General features: G+C 52.7%; 1 protein-coding gene across 6 annotated transcripts; it reads left to right on the top strand.

Moving 5' to 3' along the window:
• The first annotated feature begins 1,299 nt into the window (after window positions 1-1,299).
• On the top strand, window positions 1,300-14,375 carry PIANP (PILR alpha associated neural protein). 6 transcript variants are annotated; one of them, XM_065050058.1, is made up of 7 exons: window positions 1,300-1,314; window positions 2,168-2,311; window positions 8,646-8,714; window positions 8,869-9,434; window positions 9,606-9,687; window positions 9,943-10,170; window positions 10,306-14,375. In XM_065050058.1, the coding sequence occupies exons 3-7, from the start codon at window positions 8,698-8,700 to the stop codon at window positions 10,325-10,327; spliced, it is 915 nt and encodes a 304-aa protein (XP_064906130.1). In that variant the 5' UTR covers window positions 1,300-1,314; window positions 2,168-2,311; window positions 8,646-8,697; the 3' UTR covers window positions 10,328-14,375. The 6 variants fall into 6 exon arrangements, with proteins under 6 accessions (XP_064906130.1, XP_005506337.2, XP_064906132.1 ...); XM_005506280.3 differs by lacking the exon at window positions 1,300-1,314 and adding an exon at window positions 1,400-1,415; XM_065050060.1 differs by lacking the exon at window positions 1,300-1,314 and adding an exon at window positions 1,438-1,583 and having other exon boundaries at window positions 8,872-9,434.
• Window positions 14,376-18,771: the final 4,396 nt, after the last annotated feature.

Here is an 18,771-nt window from a genome sequence, read left to right as displayed (position 1 = left end):
CTTTAACTGACCTTTCCCCGGTTGAAATTTCTCGTCTGTTTTGTGCTTTCCAATTATACTAAACACATTCGTCAGGATTTGAAAAGGTCAGAAAGAGCCGTGTGGTTGATGTAGCCCCTTCCAGAGCTTTCTACTGTCCGCTACTCCCAGGTGAGACAACAGGAGGAGAAGCACAGAGGGCAAGAAAACTTGGATGCTGGCTCATGACACATCGCTGTGTCCCTGGCCACATTGTACAGTTGGTCGCTTGGGCTGAGTGTGCGAGGGCTCGCTGAGCAAGCTTTGCACAGATCGTTTGTACACGGCCTGGGAGGGCTAGAGATGAAAAGAGTGGAGAATGTGACAGAAGCCTGGATAATCTCTAACAGAAAGCCCTGTGTATGTGAGAGGGACAAAAGCCGAGGGGCTCAGCCGTGTTCATGCCTGTTGACACACAATGGTGCCATGTCTCACACAAACCCAGACCGTGACATCTTCCCTGGCAGTGCCGTCCTCTCACACCATGACCTCCTAGTGACCATAAGCCTTTACACAACCACATCCCCGTGCTGATACATCCAAACACACACCGGCATTACTCCCAAACATGTAAAAAACCTGTTGACTCTCCCAAACACACTTAAAAAACATGCGCAGGGCTCAAACGTCCCAACACAGGAAAGCTCAGATCAGCCTGGTTCGTTATTGTGGGAGTTCACAGGAGGCCTGACGAAGGCCGATGGACTCAGCCCCCTCAAGGTGTCTGTCCGAGGGTGGCATCACCTGTTCCGGGCATCCTACCATGCTCGGGTTTGGTACTGTGTGTCCATTTGTCATCTGTGTCCATGCCTGATGCAGCTGCTGGTTGCTTTACAGCACAGTGCTGTCTCTACTATTTCTTTCTGCATTGTTTTTTTTGGGGTTTATTTTATTTTTTTCCCCCAGGGTCAGCCACAGTCTTCCCTCATTGCTTTATGATGAAAAGTTTTATGGTTTCTGAAGATCTGAGGAAATTCAGACCCCAGAGTGGAAACTGTCTTTCTATTGTTGACTTTCTTCTGTTCTCCGTTTGTTGTTCAGCTGCTTTCTTCTAATTTGGACTGTGCTTTCTGTTTGGTACTTGATGGTGGAGGGAGATCTTCCCTGCAAAACAGCCAGCCTCGCAAAGGCACATCAGCTTCTTTCTTTAATTTCGCTGTCACATCCCTACCATTTCGAGACGCATCCCATTGATCCCTGGCAGAAACGAACTTGAGGACACGTTCAGACGACGAGGGTGATCCTTCAACCGGGAAACACACCTTGGACGGATCCTCTGTCGCTCCCACAGCACCGGTCTGTGTCACCCGGCCCACGCGTGGGCGTCTCGGCTCTGCCCCTGAGGCTCGACCGGACCTCGCCGCCCGCCCGGGCTGCGTCCTGCCTGTCGCCCCCCGGTACCGTGGCGCACAGGGGGGCCCGGGGGCGCGAAGCCCGGGGATGATGGATGCGGAGATGAAGGGACGGGGGGCGGGACCGTCGCGGCAGCGAGGAGCGGCCGGGGGATGGCATCTCCCCGAGGGGACTGCTGCGGGGCGGAGAGGAGGGGGGCGGCGGCGGCGGAGGTGAGCCCGGGGGGGCGGCCCGGGGGAGGGGGATCCCGGGGGGCCTCCGCCCCCAAGGACGGACCCGTCTGGGGGTGGCATTCGCCGGAGCGAGCTGGAGCGACGGGTCCCTTGGAGACACCTCTCTCCATGGCAACCTAATCGCTTCCTGTGAAGATCCCGAAATAACCGACGAGACGGGGGAGCGGAGCGGAGCGGAGCCGAGCGGAGCGGAGCGGGCAGCGGCGGCGGGGAGGCGGCGGGCGGCGGGGGGCAGGTCCGGCGGGCGGCGGGCGCGGGGCTGCGGGAGCGCAGCGCGGGCGGGCCGGGAGCGGGAGGAGCCTTCGCACCCGGCCGCCGGGGCAGGGGGTTCCCGGAGCGGGGGGACGCGGTGCCCCCGCCCGGCCGCTGCCCCCGCCCGGCTCTCCCATCGCGGCCCTCGGGCTGCAGCGGGGGCGACGGTGCCGGACGCGCCCGTGCCAGCAGCCATGGGGTTAACGGGAGGCAGGGAGCGAGAGAGACAGAGACTGAGGGAGAGAAAGAGGGGCTGGACCAGTCCCCGGCAGCTGTTTATTTCAAGGCATCTCTCGCTCCCTCTCCCTCAGCCAGGGCTCAGCCTCATCAAACCTTCCTTCTCCTCCTCCTCTCCTTCCTTCGTCCTGGCCATGAGAGGCACCGGCAGCAGCAGCTGTGCTCCCTCAGGCTCCTGCTCCGCCGCCCCGGCTGCGCCCCACTTGTCTCCCCGCAAGGTAAGTTCATCCTCTCAACCCGGGCTTGGGGGACCGGGTGGGGATGGAGCTGCAGGGACGAGGTGCAGGGAGGAATGCCTGCCCGTCTCCAAGTGATCTCTACCCGTCTCCTTCCCTGTGTCCTTTCTACCTCTCTTTCTTTCCCCTCTCCCCATCTAGGTGCTCTGTCTCCTTCTAGTCGACTCCTTCCCACCTCCTTCTTCTCTTTCAGTCTGGGGCAGGGGGTGCCCGAGGGTCTGGGAGGGAGGGGGCACAGCCCAGGCATCGTTGTCTCTTGCCCTCCAGCTCTGGGCTCCATCACAGACCTGTTGTGCTGGAGCACTGGAGCCTGCACTGAGCAAGGCGACTTCAGCCAAATTGGCGCAGCTGGGGAAAGGAAACAGAGGGGTCAGTCCCTCCTCCTGCCTGGCCAAGGGTGCAGCATGCAAGAGAGAGCAATTCAGATGTAGAGACTCAGCACCTGGAGCACTTGGATGCCCGGGAACAGTAGGAAGCTGGGAGCCAGAAGATTGGCAGACTCATGACATGTATTGCAGGCAGGCACTAGATGGCAGGGGACCGGCATCCTAGAGCGCTGCTTGGAATGGGGCCACGCTCACAGTTCCCAAATGCAGGGAGACTTACGCTTAGAGGATCATTGATGGGCTTCACACACCCATTCCCTAGCTAGCTATATGTCCAAATGCACCATCACCCTTCCAGCCCTGGATTCTGCCCCAGCCTAGGATTTCCATACCCAGCCCATAAGTGCTGGCCCTGGAACCCTGGCACAGGAATTCCCACCGGCAGTCCCTGAACGCTGCAGGACCCGCACTGACACAGGGCGAGCAGCGTCAGCCCCTCCACAGTCCTGCTGGATCCTTCTGGGCGCTGCCACCAACCCTCATAGCCTCAGACATCAAGTAGAGCAGCTTGATATGAGCTACTGCATTCAGACTGCCAGCCCCCAAATTCAGCCTGATCTGCGAGCTGTTGCCCCTGGCCCCACACAAGGTGGGAACTCCTTCCCCAGATGTGCTTGGCATCTCCTACCCCAGGGTACCCACATTTGGATTATCACTCCCAGCTGCTGAAACTCATCTGAGTGCAGCAGAATTGCCACCCTGGAGCAGCTACTCTGAGATTCCTCCCTTTCCCCATCCCCACCCAGCCAAATATAGCAGCATGTAAATATAACCCCTTTTCACCAGCATCAGGGTTCATTCTTCCTGCTGCCAAACTGATAATGACTGCATCTCTGCCTCTTGGACCATGAACTCTGGGATGTGTATGACCATCGAGAAAAATATTGGCATGGGGTGCCTGGGGCACCAGGCAGTGTGTGTGTGGGTCTCACTGCCAGTGCCTAAACTCGCTCTGCTCAACGCTTGGAGATAGCTGCTAGGTTCCACAGTCCTACATCATAGTCTCAATATATTGGAAGCTGTCACCGTAGCCCTTCATGTTAGCTCGGAGCTAAAAAATGACAGCCAACCTAGCGTTCGTTCTCTGTGAGGAGGGCTGGGTCCTCTTCAGGTTTGTTTTGATTTTTTATCACTATTTCGAGTGCGATCGTTGCCGTGGGAGAGCTGGGCAAAGAAAGGATTTGCATGAAGTGCTGCGGGGTTGCTAATGGCGAGCGTTATTTCAGCTGGCAATAAGTTTCATAATCTTGGCCCAGCTCCTGTGAATGCTCTGTTCATCAGGGTCATGGGCCTCTTTCCCCTTCTTCCATCCCTTCCCCCTCTCCCCAAACTGGTTGGCAATTTCATTGTTCCAGCAGAATATATCCGTCACGTGAGGTCATCGCTGCATAAGGAGTGGTGATTGATTGCTTAGGTCACTGGGGCCTGTCCCATGCTGGGCTTTGAATGCTGGCTTGGAGACCTTGAACTGGACTCTGTGCACAAAGGCGAGGTGACCTGGGGTGCAGAGGGGCACGGTGATGCATTCCCGTCATCTTGAGTTGCCGAGCAAACAGACTGCTGCATTCTGAACTAGCTGGAGAGCTCCGAGAGCAGACGGCTTCATTCCTAGAGGCACAGTATCACAGCAGTCAAGCTCGAGATGTTACAAAAATACAGATAGATCATCATCTGCCAGCCAGGCCAGACAGAATCGGGTGCAACTCTTTTCCCATTCCCGGATGGAAGGAGACTCTACCCACTTCTCACTGGCATGACTTGTGTGTGCTCGGTTTCATCCAATTGCTTTTCAATCGGAGCTGATCTCGGGTAGGCATCGAGAAAGCTGTGACATCCTCAGATTTTAAGGCCAGAGGGACCATTTTGATCATTGAGTCTGACCTACAGCAGAGCACAGGCCAGAGAATTTCACCAATTTCATTTCCTGCTTCAAGCCCATAACTTATGATTGAACTGTAGCGTCTCTTTTAGAAATTCAGCCATGTGAAGGCTCCAGGCAGTAGGGAATACACCACCTGCCTCAGTGAATTGTGCTAGTGTTTGACCCTCTTTATTAATAGTATTGTTCCTCATTTGAATTTGTCAAACTTCAGCATTTTGTAACAGAAGGTTACAGATTGCACTTGATGTGAGGGAGCTACAGCGCAGGTATTGCCTGCCCACGGCTGGCACCTCGGCTCTTTTATTCCTGTCACAGCTGTTATATTTGGATAGGATTTATCTTTGGGACCATGGCATACAAGAGTACCAAACACAGAGAAGGAGTTATTGGCAGTGAATCCTAGGGCTTCCCTGGGGCACGGTAGCATCTGAACTCTGGAGCTTAGGGTGTCACATTCAGGGTTTAATCTGTACTCCTTGCTCAGAGCAGGAGTTCAGCAGTCTTTGCTCCTAGCCATTAGTTAGGATGTAAATTCCCAGCTCCCTTGGTGAACTGGGATACATGCTTTGGGGCATGGCTACTGAGATCTGCTCTCTCACGGCCCAGCAGGGTCCATGACTTACAAAGAGGGAGGAAGCGCAGCTGGGTCCCTGACACGGAGGAACAGCAGCGGGATTTGTGCATCCATCCTGCAAATGCAATGAGAGTAGCTCCTAATAGATTAGCCCTGGGGCATCTCTGGTCTGGACCAGTAGTGTGGTCCATATGCAGTAGCAAAGAGCAGTGTAATTCTTACTCACAGCTTTCAAGCACCAGGATTCACAAAAACTGAGCTCAATGAAGTGCCCTGGGGAAATAGCTTTGTCATTCACACTTTGTCATCTGTGCATCACAGGACTGGAACACTGCTATGAAGGCTCTGTACCTAGAGTGAAAATACACTGGTCCATCTTTGGATCCTGGGAGTAGTCCTTTCTGTTTTTATCACAATCAGACCTGGGAAACATATCTGAAAGCAAGAGCCATGCCATATTGTACTGGTACAGAAATCCAAAGTCTGCTCTGGCACACAGAGGCCTCTTGAATGGTGTAAGGTGTGTGCATACTGAGATTTATACATCCAGGTAGTAAGAGAATTGTCATCACCTTCTCTTCTTTGAAAAATCTACCAGTTTCTTCAGCATCTGCATCAGGAGCTGCATACAGAACTGAATTAAGGGCATTTGTTACACCTGCCCTCCAATGCAGCAGGGTCTATGCCCAGGTCACAATCCCTACTGCTGGTGACTAACTGCAGAGTGCCCCAGACACGCTTTGTCTGCTGCTTTGTCAATAAGCCACGGGGACATCCGTGCTCTGTTTTGAACATGAGCGCTCCATGGACAGTGGAGTCCAGCCCTCACTGCCTGGAATTCACACCTGAAACCTTCCTTTGTTCTCGCAGCACTCATGCTATGGGAGACACCTCTGTGCTTCTCCCAGCTCCTCCACAACCATGCCTGGGTGTGCTAGTGCAGGACACATTCTGTCTCATCCATTACATGATTAGCAAATCAGAATGTGTTGACTGAGATGGGCTGACATTGCCTCATTTCTGCACTCACCTAGAGCTGCCTTTGGAATAGGAGCACCAGGAGCCACCTGCTCTTCACTATTAGCAGCAGGACCTGTGCACAGCAGCATCTCATGTCTGAAGCTTGCACCTGACATCTGGGCTGTCACTTCCACAGCACATGAGGAAGCCAGTGCTGGCGCTCACTCCTTCCCCTCAGCTACAGCCATTACCTGCTCCGTAGGGCTGAAATTCAGACTACTGGATGTGAAGCCAGGGTTTGGCTCTGTAGGGTTTCTTATTCCCAGGCTGTAGATCCTGGGAATCCATGGTCTGTGGTGCTGTTGCTGGAGCTCACAATCTCAGCTGGGAAGTACAATGAGGTCTCCATTACAAGGCATCCCAACAAGTGTGAGGACCACAGTGAGCTGTGTGACCCAGCACACTGTTCATCTGCATCCAGACACATTTCTGCCTGTAGAGCCACCTATGCTGGAAGGAGTGCTAGTGGTTACACATGCACCCCAAAAGTACCACGCTCCCCCATGAGACCAGTACCTGAAGATCTCTACTCCGAGGCTGGCACTGTCCAGATCCACATCTCCTGCTGCCTGATGTAAAACAGCCCCTGAAGGCCAGAGCTGTAACTGAGAATGCTGTGCTACAAACAAAGCAGGCTCTTCACCCCAGGGAACTACTGTCCTGTGGTGAGTCGCAGGCATGGCCTCAGGCCCTCCAGGCCACCTCAAAACCACTCAGGAGGTTTGTGTGCCCTCTAGCCCAGGGACTCACACAAGGAGGTCCTCGATGCTTGGAATTCCCTCCCTTTCTAAAGTCCCAAAGAAATTCTGTCACGGATTTGTGTTGCCAGACGTGCTTTTCCATGGCATCGTGATCATAATCCAGATGGCCAAGATCTTGCCAGCCGCTGGCTTCGGAAGAAACTTGCGCCGTTCTGCTGCCTCTCTGCAGAGCTACATTTTAATACTGAGTCCCCTCCAAGGCTTAGAGGTTCAGGAGCAATGTACAAAGAAATGCTGAGAATAGTTGCTCTTTCCTCCACTTCTTCATCTCAGGATCCCTCCAGAGACTGATCTTGCCCCAGAGGGAAGGGCAGGGCACATTAGCTGACAATTCATTTTTTTTTTCTGTGAACTTTGTTTAAATATTTAACAGAAGGAAACTAAAAATATCCCCAGTTAATGCAGCAGGAGCTAGACAGCTACTCACTCTTGGGTGCCCTTCTTCCCAGCCCCTCTGCTCAGGTGTACATCGGGGGGTGTGAGTCCCCTTACCACAGCAAGCAATGGGTTCTTTCCTCAGCAAGAGGAGGCCTCCCATTCAAGAGGGGCTGCACTTTTCATTCAGGGCATGGGCTGAGCAGGAGGAGATGACAGTAACCCATTAGGAGCTGGGAGGTGCAAGACATCTGGCTCAGGGCTGGAGGTGTGTGGTTGGCCTCTGCATCGACTCACTTGGCCAAGCATCCCTGCTTCTCCATCCCGACAGCCACAGAAGGGCTGTGGGTTGTTGGCATTCACGCTTTCCTCTTCAGGATGGAGGAATGAGCTCAATATCTTGAATGATTTTTGTGTGTGTATGTGTGTGTGCATGCATGCGGTCTCTGCTGCAGAGTGGATCCTGGGTCAGGCACAGAACAACTGCCAGGGAAGGGCCGGCGCTGCGCTGTGCCCAGCCAAGGGAAGGGGCAGGCAGCATGAAGGGCAGCTGTGCTACCGCCTGACGAACTGGTGCCGAAGGGTGTCGTGCGGCCAGTGCAGAAATCCCGGTGGGGGGAACAGCCCTTTGTTACCACTGCTGCCTAGTGCTGCTCAGCCAAAGGAGGTGGGAGAACAGGGGAGAAAGGGAGGGATGGGACAGCACGGAGGACACTTGAACAAGGAGTGCTGGAAGGTAATTACGTGTTAGCTAAGAGGAAAGTAAATACTAAATATTTCATAAGCATATTTTTGCTCTTAAATTCTTTAGTAAGGCTGGACTTTTCTCGCTGATTCACTCTCTCTTTCTCAGTCTTCTTAGTTTATTACTCTCGTGCTTCCCCTCTTGCTCCTTCATTCTGGCACACAATGAAGAGGCTCTTTTTTAATAAATGGATTACACACTCTACTACTATAAATAAACAGAGGAATTAAGATTCAAACTTGTTCCAACGATAAGCAAATAAAGATGCTGAATCCCCCTCTTGGCCCTCAGACAGAAGAATCCCCAGGGAACCTGCACATGTACCTCTGCACCTGTGCTCCAGAGGTTACCCCTTTGCTTTTGTGTGCAAATGCTAATGCATGTGTTTCTGTGCAGTGCTCTGGTCTGGGGGATGATGCACTTCTGTGCAGGAGGGCATGCAGGCATGGGGGAACACAAGAGCCGGAGTGGGTGCATGTGTGGGTGCACCGGTGCCCCATTGCCCTGCCTCTGGTGAGAAAGTGGTCGCCTCCGGGTGAGGGGACACTGATACCTCTCCGTTTTGGTTCCCAGTGAAGAAGATGAGACAGGATCCTCGCTAAGCAAAGATACTGTTGCATCTGAGATGGAGCACAGTGCCTGGTAGGTTCACAGCTTCCCGCATTTGGCGGCAAGGAGGGAAGAGGACGGGAGCATGGGTGACAGGCTGCTCCCAGCTGCTCTGGGCTTTGCCTTTTGACAGGGCAGACATTTCAGATATGGCTCTTTTCTTCCTCCACCCCACCCCACCCCACAGCAGGATGCCTCCACTCCTCTCCTGCATCCACTCCCTGCAGCTTTGGCATCTCCTCCTCCTGGTTTCATCTGTCCCTCCTCCTGGCGTCTGGTCTCTTCGCCTTCGGGGTCCAGCGGCCCCTCGGCCTCTTTGTTCCCGTCGGAGCCCCTCAGCCCCACGACCCATTTGCATCTGGGACAGGACCTCGCTGCCAGAGAGGGATTCTCGCTTTGCCCTGCCGCGCCAGCGCTCCCTGCCTGCCCGGGGAGGAGAGCTGCGTCATGTTGTGCGGCTGAGGCGCCAGGCGGCAGGAGCTCGCCCCGCCACCCCCTCCGGATTTGAGGACGGCATGCCCTCCTCCCAGTACCCTTGGGCCATTGTCTGGGGCCCCACAGTGTCGGATGAGGATGGAGGGGACACCAACTCAGCCAACCCAGGCTTTCCACCGCTGGGATACACCTTTGTCTCGCCACACGGGATGGCGACAGCGCAGCCCAACTCCCACTCGCTCCTGCACAATGCAGGGCTCAACCTGCGTGAGACACCAGCCACCCTGCGGCCCTTCTTATTTGGGCCCCGGGGAGAAGGTAAATCTGCTCTTTGCTTCTTTCTCCCCCCTCTGCCTCGCCCTGGCCCCCCCTATCCCCACAGGAGCAGCTCCTTCTGCAGACTTCATGAGAGCCTCCCCTTGCACTGCTGCCCCCCCAGGTACTGGTGGGGGTGGCCATCACACCCCCCTGTCGCCCTCTGTCTCGCAGGTGTGGACCCCCAGCTATATGTCACCATCACTATCTCCATCATTATTGTCCTGGTTGCCACTGGGATCATATTCAAGTTCTGGTGAGTGGGGTTTTGGCCAATGGAGGCTGTCACCATGCCAGTATCTTCAGGTGGGTGGGTAGGAGGATGGTGGGCTTGGGAGCCATTTGTCCCAAAAGCGCGGACCTGGTGCTGCAAGCCCCTGTGAGCTTTGGCACATGGATGGGCTGGACTCCAACTCTGAGCATAGCGGGGTCCCACGAACTTCTCTGTCACAGAGGGCTGGGGCTTATCTGAGGGGTCACTCTTTACCTCACCCCTTGTCTCTCTCCAAAGCTGGGACCGAAATCAGAAGCGCCGGCGTCACTCGGGGCAGCAGAGTGGTGGGAGGCAGCAGGAGAGCCAGCAGCACCTCACAGACCTCTCCCCCGCCACTGTCAGCATCCTGGGACCCTACAGTGACTCCCTGGCCCCCACACCCGAGGCAGAGGAGTCCAGGCAGGGCCAGGAGGGTGTGGATAAACTGGGTGGCCATGGGAAGGGCACGGCATTCCAGCTCAACCGGTGAGTGGCCAGTGAGCTGGGGTGGGTGGCAGGCGGTGGGGGCAGGGGGACAGGCAGGGCAAAGGTGTCATTGGGGGCAGTGGGGCAGCATAAATGCCTGTTGCTAATTAATTTCCAATTCCCTTTTCCCCCCAGAATCCCACTGGTGAACCTGTGATGCTCACTGGGAGAAGCAGAGCTGGCTCCCCCCACCCTCCTGTCACAGCTGGCAAGTGCAGACTCCTGCCACCTCTGCTACCCCAGGAAAAAAACAACCTCCTTGTGCCACGGCCCGCCACCACCATTAATAACCAACTCCACCAGGACATGCCTGGGCAAACGGACAAGCTGGGCCTCCTTAGCCTCCTGCTGGGGGAAGTTTGGGGACCATCCCTGGCCCATGCAGGACGGAGTGATGAGAGAGCAGGATGGTGGGAAGGAAGACAGCTGGTGGTGGTGGGAAATCTTGATGTCCCCAGCCCCTCTCCTAGCACACACGCAGAGACACACACACAGTCGGATCTCCGTGACTCTCTCACTAGTGCATGCCTGACATTGGGGGTAGGCAAGGTGAAGAGGCATACCCCTGTCCCCATGGGCCTAACCCCTCTGTGTGTCCCTTCCCATGTCGTGTGCTTTGAAGTGAACATCTGGAGTTCAGTTGCTGCAGGATTGCACGCCAGGGCTCGGTCTTCCCTGAGCCGGGACTCAGATGGCGGCAGGTTCTTCTATTCCAGAGGCCTTGGCCTCCCAGAGGTTCCAAGAGTGGGTGAAGATTGGGAAGAAGAGGCTTAAACAACACCTGGGCCCCCTCAGCAACCCATTTCCTTGAAGGAAACATTACATCCCCCCCTAAATGGAGGATATTCACATTTTTCCACTTTGTTTCTGCCTAGAACTACTCTGTTTTTTCTATTCAGCTTGTGTCTTTCTTCATCTCTCTGTCCCCATTTTTTTCCTCTCAGTTCCTCCCTGCCACCACTTTTCTTGCCAGTTAAAGCTGGAAAAGGTTCCTTTAGCTTTCCAAATATTTTTATCTCTTGGAAGCCTCTTTGCTGTCACCCTCAACCCCCTCAGTCTCCTTCAGTAAGATTTTTCTGAATAACATCAGTCTGTGGTGTTGTTCTTCGGAAAATCTGAGGCAAAACCCTCTGCCCATCATGTTATTTAGCAAGTGTCCTGTACACTGGGGTACAGCTGAAGCAGCTGAAACATGTCATGCAGATATAGCCGGGCATGAGGAGCTTAAGTTTTGCCAGGCTGAGACAGAGAATTGCTTTCAGAAACTCATGCCACAGGCAACAAGCAGCAGATGTGATTCTCTGTGCCTGGGATGACAAAGAGCAATCTAGAGTTTACCTTGGGAACATTTGGAGGGTTGTAATTTACTGCTGGTAGGTCTCTCTTAGGTTCCATGGACACCTTCAAAGTAGTTCACAGACACCACATTGATAGCAACTGAGCTGAAATGATGCAGATTTAGGTGAGGTTGCTTGTATACTGTACAAACACCTTCAGCTGCTGGACTGATGTGTCCAGAGACAGGAAACACACCCACAATTAGAAGCCCCTAAAGCACCATACCAGGTCTCTGATAAAAGTCATCTTGGAGAAAAGGAAATGTCCCTCTCATCCTTTATCTCTGTAGTAAAAGCCTATTCTTTATAGGACAAAGCACAGTGAGTTGCATAAGAGGCCTGGTTCTGCCCATTTACCCAGCTGAACTATTAGGTGATCTCAGGTCCCATCTGGCTCACCGTGAAGGACATTTAAATGCAAGTGTAAATTGCAATAAGCTTCACAAAAAACAGTAGAGATTTGGAGAAAATGACAGGTCAAATAAAATTACTGACTTATTAAAAGCACAGAAAGGTTGAAAGATGTAGGTGGAAAAGGACTCTGGAGGTCTCTAGTCTAAGCACAGGCTGAGTCTCCACTTATAGCAGGAGTTATTATGGCTTTACCACAGATCGATCTATTACCGAGCCTTTTCCTTATTCAGGCTCTGTTCAAGGCCTTGGTGGACACTGAAGCTGTGGCTGGATGGGACAGAGAAGGGGGCAGATGGCTGTTCCTGCCTGCTGCCCTGCTCACCACTGTCCCCTGAGGGCATGTGGCACTGTTCCCCCTCTGGCTTCCACATCAGCCATGGTGAGGGAAGGACATCCGTGCCCAGGCTGCAAGGGGCTGCACTGCTCATTGCTGACGGTTTATAATATAATGCCTTGAACTGGTTTAAGTAATCTTCCAGACCAGATTAATTAGATTGCTCTTTGATCGATAGTGCTTGTTGAAACAAGGCCAGAGTTTGGACTCTACCACTTCCAAGGGCTGTCCTTGGACTTTCCCTTTGCACAGTCTGCGTGGAGATATCTGTAAGCAAGCGGCAGGGCACTGCAGGACCCGTGCTGAAAACGTGTTCCAACACTTGATGCGGGGAAGCCCTGTGCTCTGCTGGCCAGGTTTTTGTAAGCTCTGCAAACAAATCAGATTTTGGTGGTTTTGTTTGTTTGTTTGTTTTTTCCTCCCTTTAACATGTTTCTGTTTCTGTTAAAAGTATCTCCAGGGAGTGAAACCTTCCGTGGATGCTGTGGTAAGGGGGAAGCTGAGGAATGCAGTAGGGAAAACTCGTACAAAGACAGAAGTTTAGATATGCTGAATATCTTTTCCGAGACCAATTTTTCTAGTCAAATACGTTTTTATGACAGTCATTCACTCTTTCACACAAAACAGGTTAGATATAGGAAACAACTTCGTTGGCCCGCCCAAACTTTCATTGCTACATTTTGTCCCTGGAAAAAAACATTCAAAACGTGTGGACATACAAGGTTCTTCCAGTCAATAAATAATCTCACTGGACCTGTTTTCCCCATGGCTAGAGCCTTATAAACCATCTTCCCCTATGCAGGCTGGAGCCGGAGCATGCCTGCAGTTTCTCCCCTGGCCCAAGCTGATATTCAGTGGGATGCTCATATGGACAGATTGACAGCAAGCCAGGGCAGAGGCCAATCCCTTCTCAGGCACAGCATATCAGGTTTCCCTGTCTTCTGGCTGGCTGGAGGAGAAAGATCTGAATTAATTTTATTTTAGGTGGAAATTTTACAGAGAGAAATGTGTAAGGGGAAACTGACCTAAAATGTTTGTAGCCTTGGGCTGAGCCTGCCCAACATGTCTGTGCAATTAAAAAGGAACGTCCAGGTGGGTTGGGTGAGTTGAAGGAATCGCGTCTCTGCTGACCTCCTGGAGGGACCTGGCTTTGTTAACACAAGGGTGATCTCCTTGTGAGCACAGTGGGGAGGAGGGAAGGTCTGGGGAAGAATCCTTCCTCTCTGCCCTGTATTGTTTTGGAGCAGGAACTCGAACTCCCTCTGTTAACCCAGCAAAGTAGCATGACCATAAGCCCAAATCCTGCTTGGGCTTTCCCATCTGGTCAGTTGCAACTCCTATGTAGGGGAGCAGACCTCCAGTGTGTGCTTCCACACCATTCCTCCGGTCCAGTTTCCAGGGACTCACATCCAGCCAAGCATCCCACAGCTTCAGAGAGGGCTATCTACCTCTTCCTCAATGGCACCTAAGTGCCCTTGCAAATCTGGTCCCTTTCCCGTTAAAGAAAAATGCTTGGAAAGGAGCAGTTTGTTCATTCCCCGCAAGTTCTCAACTACGATCACCTTCTGACTGTTCTGAATTAAACTGTGGGTTTGTTTTTTTCACTCTGACAAACCATGTCTATGACACAGCTTTAGAGCCAAGTCCTGCAGCACAAAAGCCTTGGGCCAAACTCTAGGTCCCTGCTGGCCCCCCTGCTGACATCTCACTGTAGTCCTGGCCCTGCCTTGGCAAGACCTTAGAGGAGGCCCCATCCTTTGCCAACTGCTGGCTCTCTACTCCTTTTTTTCCCGTTTTTCCTCTCCCACTGTTTTCCCACTTCCCACTCCTGTCCTGTACCATGGTCTCCCTCCTGATTATCTCTTCCCTCCTGCTGTTTCACTTTCCCCGCTTGTCTCTTGTTCTCCCTTTGCCATTCAGTCTCGTTCTGCCGTGGCTCCCATCCTCCCCTCCGTATTCCCTCTTGCTTCCACACTGAGTCTCGCTCTTCCCCATCCCCTGCCCTTGTGCGCTGTGATATATATTTTTGTAGGATTTCTCTTCTCCTCGTGGTGAAATATTCAATTCTTGTGGGATGTTAGTTTCAACATTTTTAAATAAACCTTTGCAAAATACTGAAAGCAGAGCTCTTGCTGCTGTGGAAGAGGACATAATGGAGATGTCAGGGTGGGATGACAGGGACTTTGTCCTGGGCAGACCCCAGTTGGATGGGGACTTAGACATCAGCCATCCCACAGCCTCCTCTGGAGGGAGTAGAAGGGCTTTGCATCCATCTCACCTTGGTCTCCTCACTGGTCAAAGAGGTCCTCACACATTTCTATGGGAGGTGGCCCCTGATGGAGGAGGCTGCTGCGGCCTCGCACACCCACTTCTCCACCTGGAGCAGCTGTTTTGTCTACAGAGCTGCTGCTTCCCAGACATGCTTTCGGGCTGCTTGTCACACACTGGTTTGTGCTGGGAGCCTGGGTGGCCAGGAGAGGTGAGAGAAGCTGAAGGGAAAGGAGGTAGATGGAGCGATGCAGGCGCAGAAGCCTCCCTCACTCTGTTCCCTGCAGCTGCCTCCGCAATTTCTATTTACAGCCCTGCTGCCTCCCCTCCTGGCCACAGTGCCGCTGCTGCTGCTGCTGGTTTCCAGGGCTGCTCTGTAATTAAGCATCCTTGTCTCCTGCAACTCCCTCACTTCACAAGCCCTGGTGGTGATTGGTGCTGGGGTGGGCACGGAGGGGGAGCTAGAGACCAGCACCAGACAGAGTGGACACTCCAAAGGGCTGCTCCTCAGCAATGCTGGGTGCTGGGGACAGGCCCCAGCCCCTGATTCCTCTGCCCACTCACTGTCCCAGTCCTTCAGGCACTGGAGGCATCCCTGATCTGCTGCTTTACTCTCAGAGGAAGGAGCAGGCTCCCCAGACCAGACCTGACACTGGACTCTGTCCTGAGGTCTCTGCTCACTGGGAGGACCCAGGACTATCTCCTGCTGCAGAGCCAGACCCCTCCACATAGCACCCTGTGCTCTGGGCAGGATCTCTGTTGGCTGGAGGTGGCTCCAGGCCCATCGGAGAGCAGACACATGTCTGCAGTGGCAGTCCCAGGGCATGCACGCATGAGAGGCTGAAGAATACCTCTTCTGCCTCTGTGCCAAGTTTGGAAGGAGGGAGTCCCTCACCCATGTTGCTTTAAGTGACTGGTCACCTGTTCCCCCCGACTGACCCTCTCCAGCCAATCACATATAGTGGCTCTGGGGCTGGGCAGGCTGGAGAGACTCGACCAAGGAAGTGATAGATTGTCACTGTGCTGAAATTACAGATTTACATACTCAGTGAAATGTCTTCCACAAACCTCACCTCCTTCCAGCCAGAGCTTCAGCCCTTTCTGTTGACTCCTCTGTCATCAGATGCTTTTCCTCTGGTGCCCTCTCAGCACAGGCTGAGGCTGCAGTTGCTCTGTCAGATGTTCCCTTTCTACACCAGGACTCACTCTCTGCCCCATGGGAAAAGGTCCATGAGCTGCCCCTTTTTCTTCTGGCTTCCTGAGACACCGATTCCCTGGTCTAGTCCCTTCCCATCACCACTCCCCACTATATCACTCTTGCCCACCTGGCCATGTTGGCTTCTCACCGTTCCAGTCTGGTCCCAGCCCTGCCTCCTTCCCCAGCATCTCCCTTCCACCCCAGTCTCCAGCCTCGCCTGCTTCCCTAGCATCTCACCAGCATTCTGTTCTCTGTCAGGGAGCTAGAATGGGGAGATGCATGCTGAATGAGGACAGCAGAGATGGGAGGAATGGATTATGTCATTTAAATCAAAGAAGAACACCTAAAAACCACATGACCATTTCAAGACACACGAAAATCACCCAACAAGTGGTCAAAAACAAGCATGAGATATTGCTGACCACTGTGATTTCCTGGGAAACAGAGTACTTCAGAAAAAAACATTATGAAAACATCTCCCAAAGCTGGGATTCCCTCCAGCTGAGTGCCTTCTATAACCTGCAATAAATTATCCCATTATGAAAAAAAAAATTCAAGCAACTGTCAGCTGGAAATGCCAGTCAATGCAGGGATTTGGCAACAAGCTTGCCTCCTCTGCTCCAAAGATCATCTCCAGAATTGAGGCCAGAAATCGGGACTCCATTTGCTCTGGCTCTACCCTCCTCCCTGGGCCTGTCGTGTTGGTTATTGCCACTTCTGTGTGCCTTCGCAGCATGGCCCCACACCATGGGCAGGAGGGTAATGGTGGGAAAGCATCTGTGGAGCTGTGGGCACCCCTGTACTCCTTGGGGCTGTGGTGTGGACCAGATACGGCAGCATGGACAAGCTGTGCTAGCTCAGGTGTAAGTCTCAGTGTAGAGGGGAATACCGCTTCAGTTGGAGATATCTCCTCACCCTGCTAAAGGGATGTGCCTGTGTAAATGGCCATTTAATTAGGAGCAACACATAACTTGAAAGTGCCGTGAAGAATTGCCCTGAAACAAGCAACCACTGATTGCAGTGTCACGTAAAGGAGCTGAGTAGTTCCCTTGGTTCATTCCCACTTTGATCCTCAGAGGCAGAATTGAATCTTTACTGAGGGCTGCTGTGTCTCCGAGTGCACATTGCACTCACTGAATAATAGACCATTCAGTGACACATTCCACATCGATCCAAAGCCCAGCTTTCTCTGGGAGTGACCAGAATACAAGCAAAACCATCTTCAGCTTCAGATCAATCCCCACAAGGGATCTGGCAGGGAAACAAATGCCAGTGTCTGCTTCGGGGACTTGTCCTGCATCTCTGTGCCTCCTAGTTAGAGCTCCAGTGGCAGAAGAGCAGATGCTCTAGGGCAGCCGGTCTAGTTTGAAGCCCAGATTCCATCAATGGCTGAACATACCATGAGGGTTCAACAAACAAGCAAGCAAACAAGCCTGGGGTGACTAATTTTCTAAATGCCAGAGGAACATAGTGTGATGTCTACAGTATGCACTGGTCAAATCTGCGTTACAGACTGGTCTGGCTGAAGAGATGGTTGGTTTCCCACTTAGTTTGCCTGAGGAAGGATACTCAGACAGGCATTGTGATTCTGTCAGGTACTATCCAAGTCTTGGTAAAGTGACCCAAAAAGTAGGAGCTTTTTGAACCCTTCTGAAACCAAGTGGCAGTCAGTGGGGAGTGTCCTCAGCCAGTGTCAGGGGAATCAGTCTAACCAGGGTAGTGCACTGTGAGCACACACAGCTTTGGTTGAATGTGTTCATTAACCAAAACATGAATGCAATAGTTAAACACACCTACAGTGGAGGCTTGTGTCAGTCTCACTACTTTGATTCAGACTCATTTGGTGACACCATGTATTTAAGACTGAAATGGTTTCTCTCTGATATATTTTTTTTGCTTTGCCAGTTCCTTTCTTGTCTGACATACTGCATGTGAGTGAATGTCATGCAGAAGAGGTCCAAGGCTCTGCTTAGTGCTACCCTGCGTTGGCTGGATACGCAGCAGGAGCTGCAAGATGTGCCAGAGATTTCCCTTATTCCAAGCAGCAGGGCCTCCATGGCAAAACTGAAGATCAAAAAAGTCCTGGCTAAATGGGCATTTCTTGTAGCTGCTCATGTTGGTCAGCTTACTGACTTAGTGCAGTAATTCCAAGTGCAGCAAATGAGGAAAGTACAGGTTTTCCACCTGTACCTGTGAGTTAGAGAAGGCCTGGGACAAAACGGTGACTAAGCATAACACTGCCTCTTCCAGGGTTTTGGTGACAGTTCTTTGCTGATGCTCAGGCAGTCCTGTGAAGAGAAACAAATTGCCTAATGAAAGTACAAGGAGCTGAAGCATTTGAGCACATGCCTTAAAGAAAAGAGTTATGAGGGAGGACAGGAAAAAGCAGCATGAGGAGAGAGTGGGCAGAGCCAGAAACTGTGGCTAAGATTAAAAGACGGGGCAGGAAGGAGAAGCAGAGTCAGAGGAAGGGATCAGGATGGAAATTTAGAGCTAGGGGGCTTTAAAAGTAAATGAAGACGAGATGGGTGAAGCAGGAGTCTGGAAGCTCACGGGTATCAGGGTGTTGCTGATGCTGAAGCCTTTGTTTAGCCTGATCCCTATGTCCCAGCTCCCCTGATCTTTCCAGCTGCCCCAGGAGCAGCAACTGGGTCCTCCCCTGCATGCCTCCTGGGGAAGGAAGGGGAAGCAGATGCAGTGATACACGCTCATGGCTCAGCCCTCAGAGTTCAGCCTCCCTGCTGCAGTGCGGAGCCAGCCTATGCGCCAGAGATGCAGGATTGTCATAAAATGTAGGTCAGGGAGGTGAAAGTCCCTTTTACAGGGTTAAAGGTCTCAGCTTTCCTGATGTTCCTTCTGAGAGATGATGCATTCCCACTTATGGGTTGTTGCTGCCTTTTTTTGCCAGCTTCCTTTTCTAGTGTGAATTCTTCAGTCATCGTTTTCCAGGAGCTGAGATGGAGTCCACATAATGTGATCTATAGGGGCACTAATAGCTAAGCCATAGGAATTCTACTCTGAACATGCACAGCACTGAGACCACCAAAAAT

The sequence above is a fragment of the Columba livia genome, chromosome 1, assembly GCF_036013475.1.
Source record: "Columba livia isolate bColLiv1 breed racing homer chromosome 1, bColLiv1.pat.W.v2, whole genome shotgun sequence".
Lineage (NCBI taxonomy): Eukaryota > Metazoa > Chordata > Aves > Columbiformes > Columbidae > Columba > Columba livia.
The sequence above is the reverse complement of the archived record's forward strand: the minus strand, read 5'-3'. Positions and strand labels throughout refer to the sequence as shown.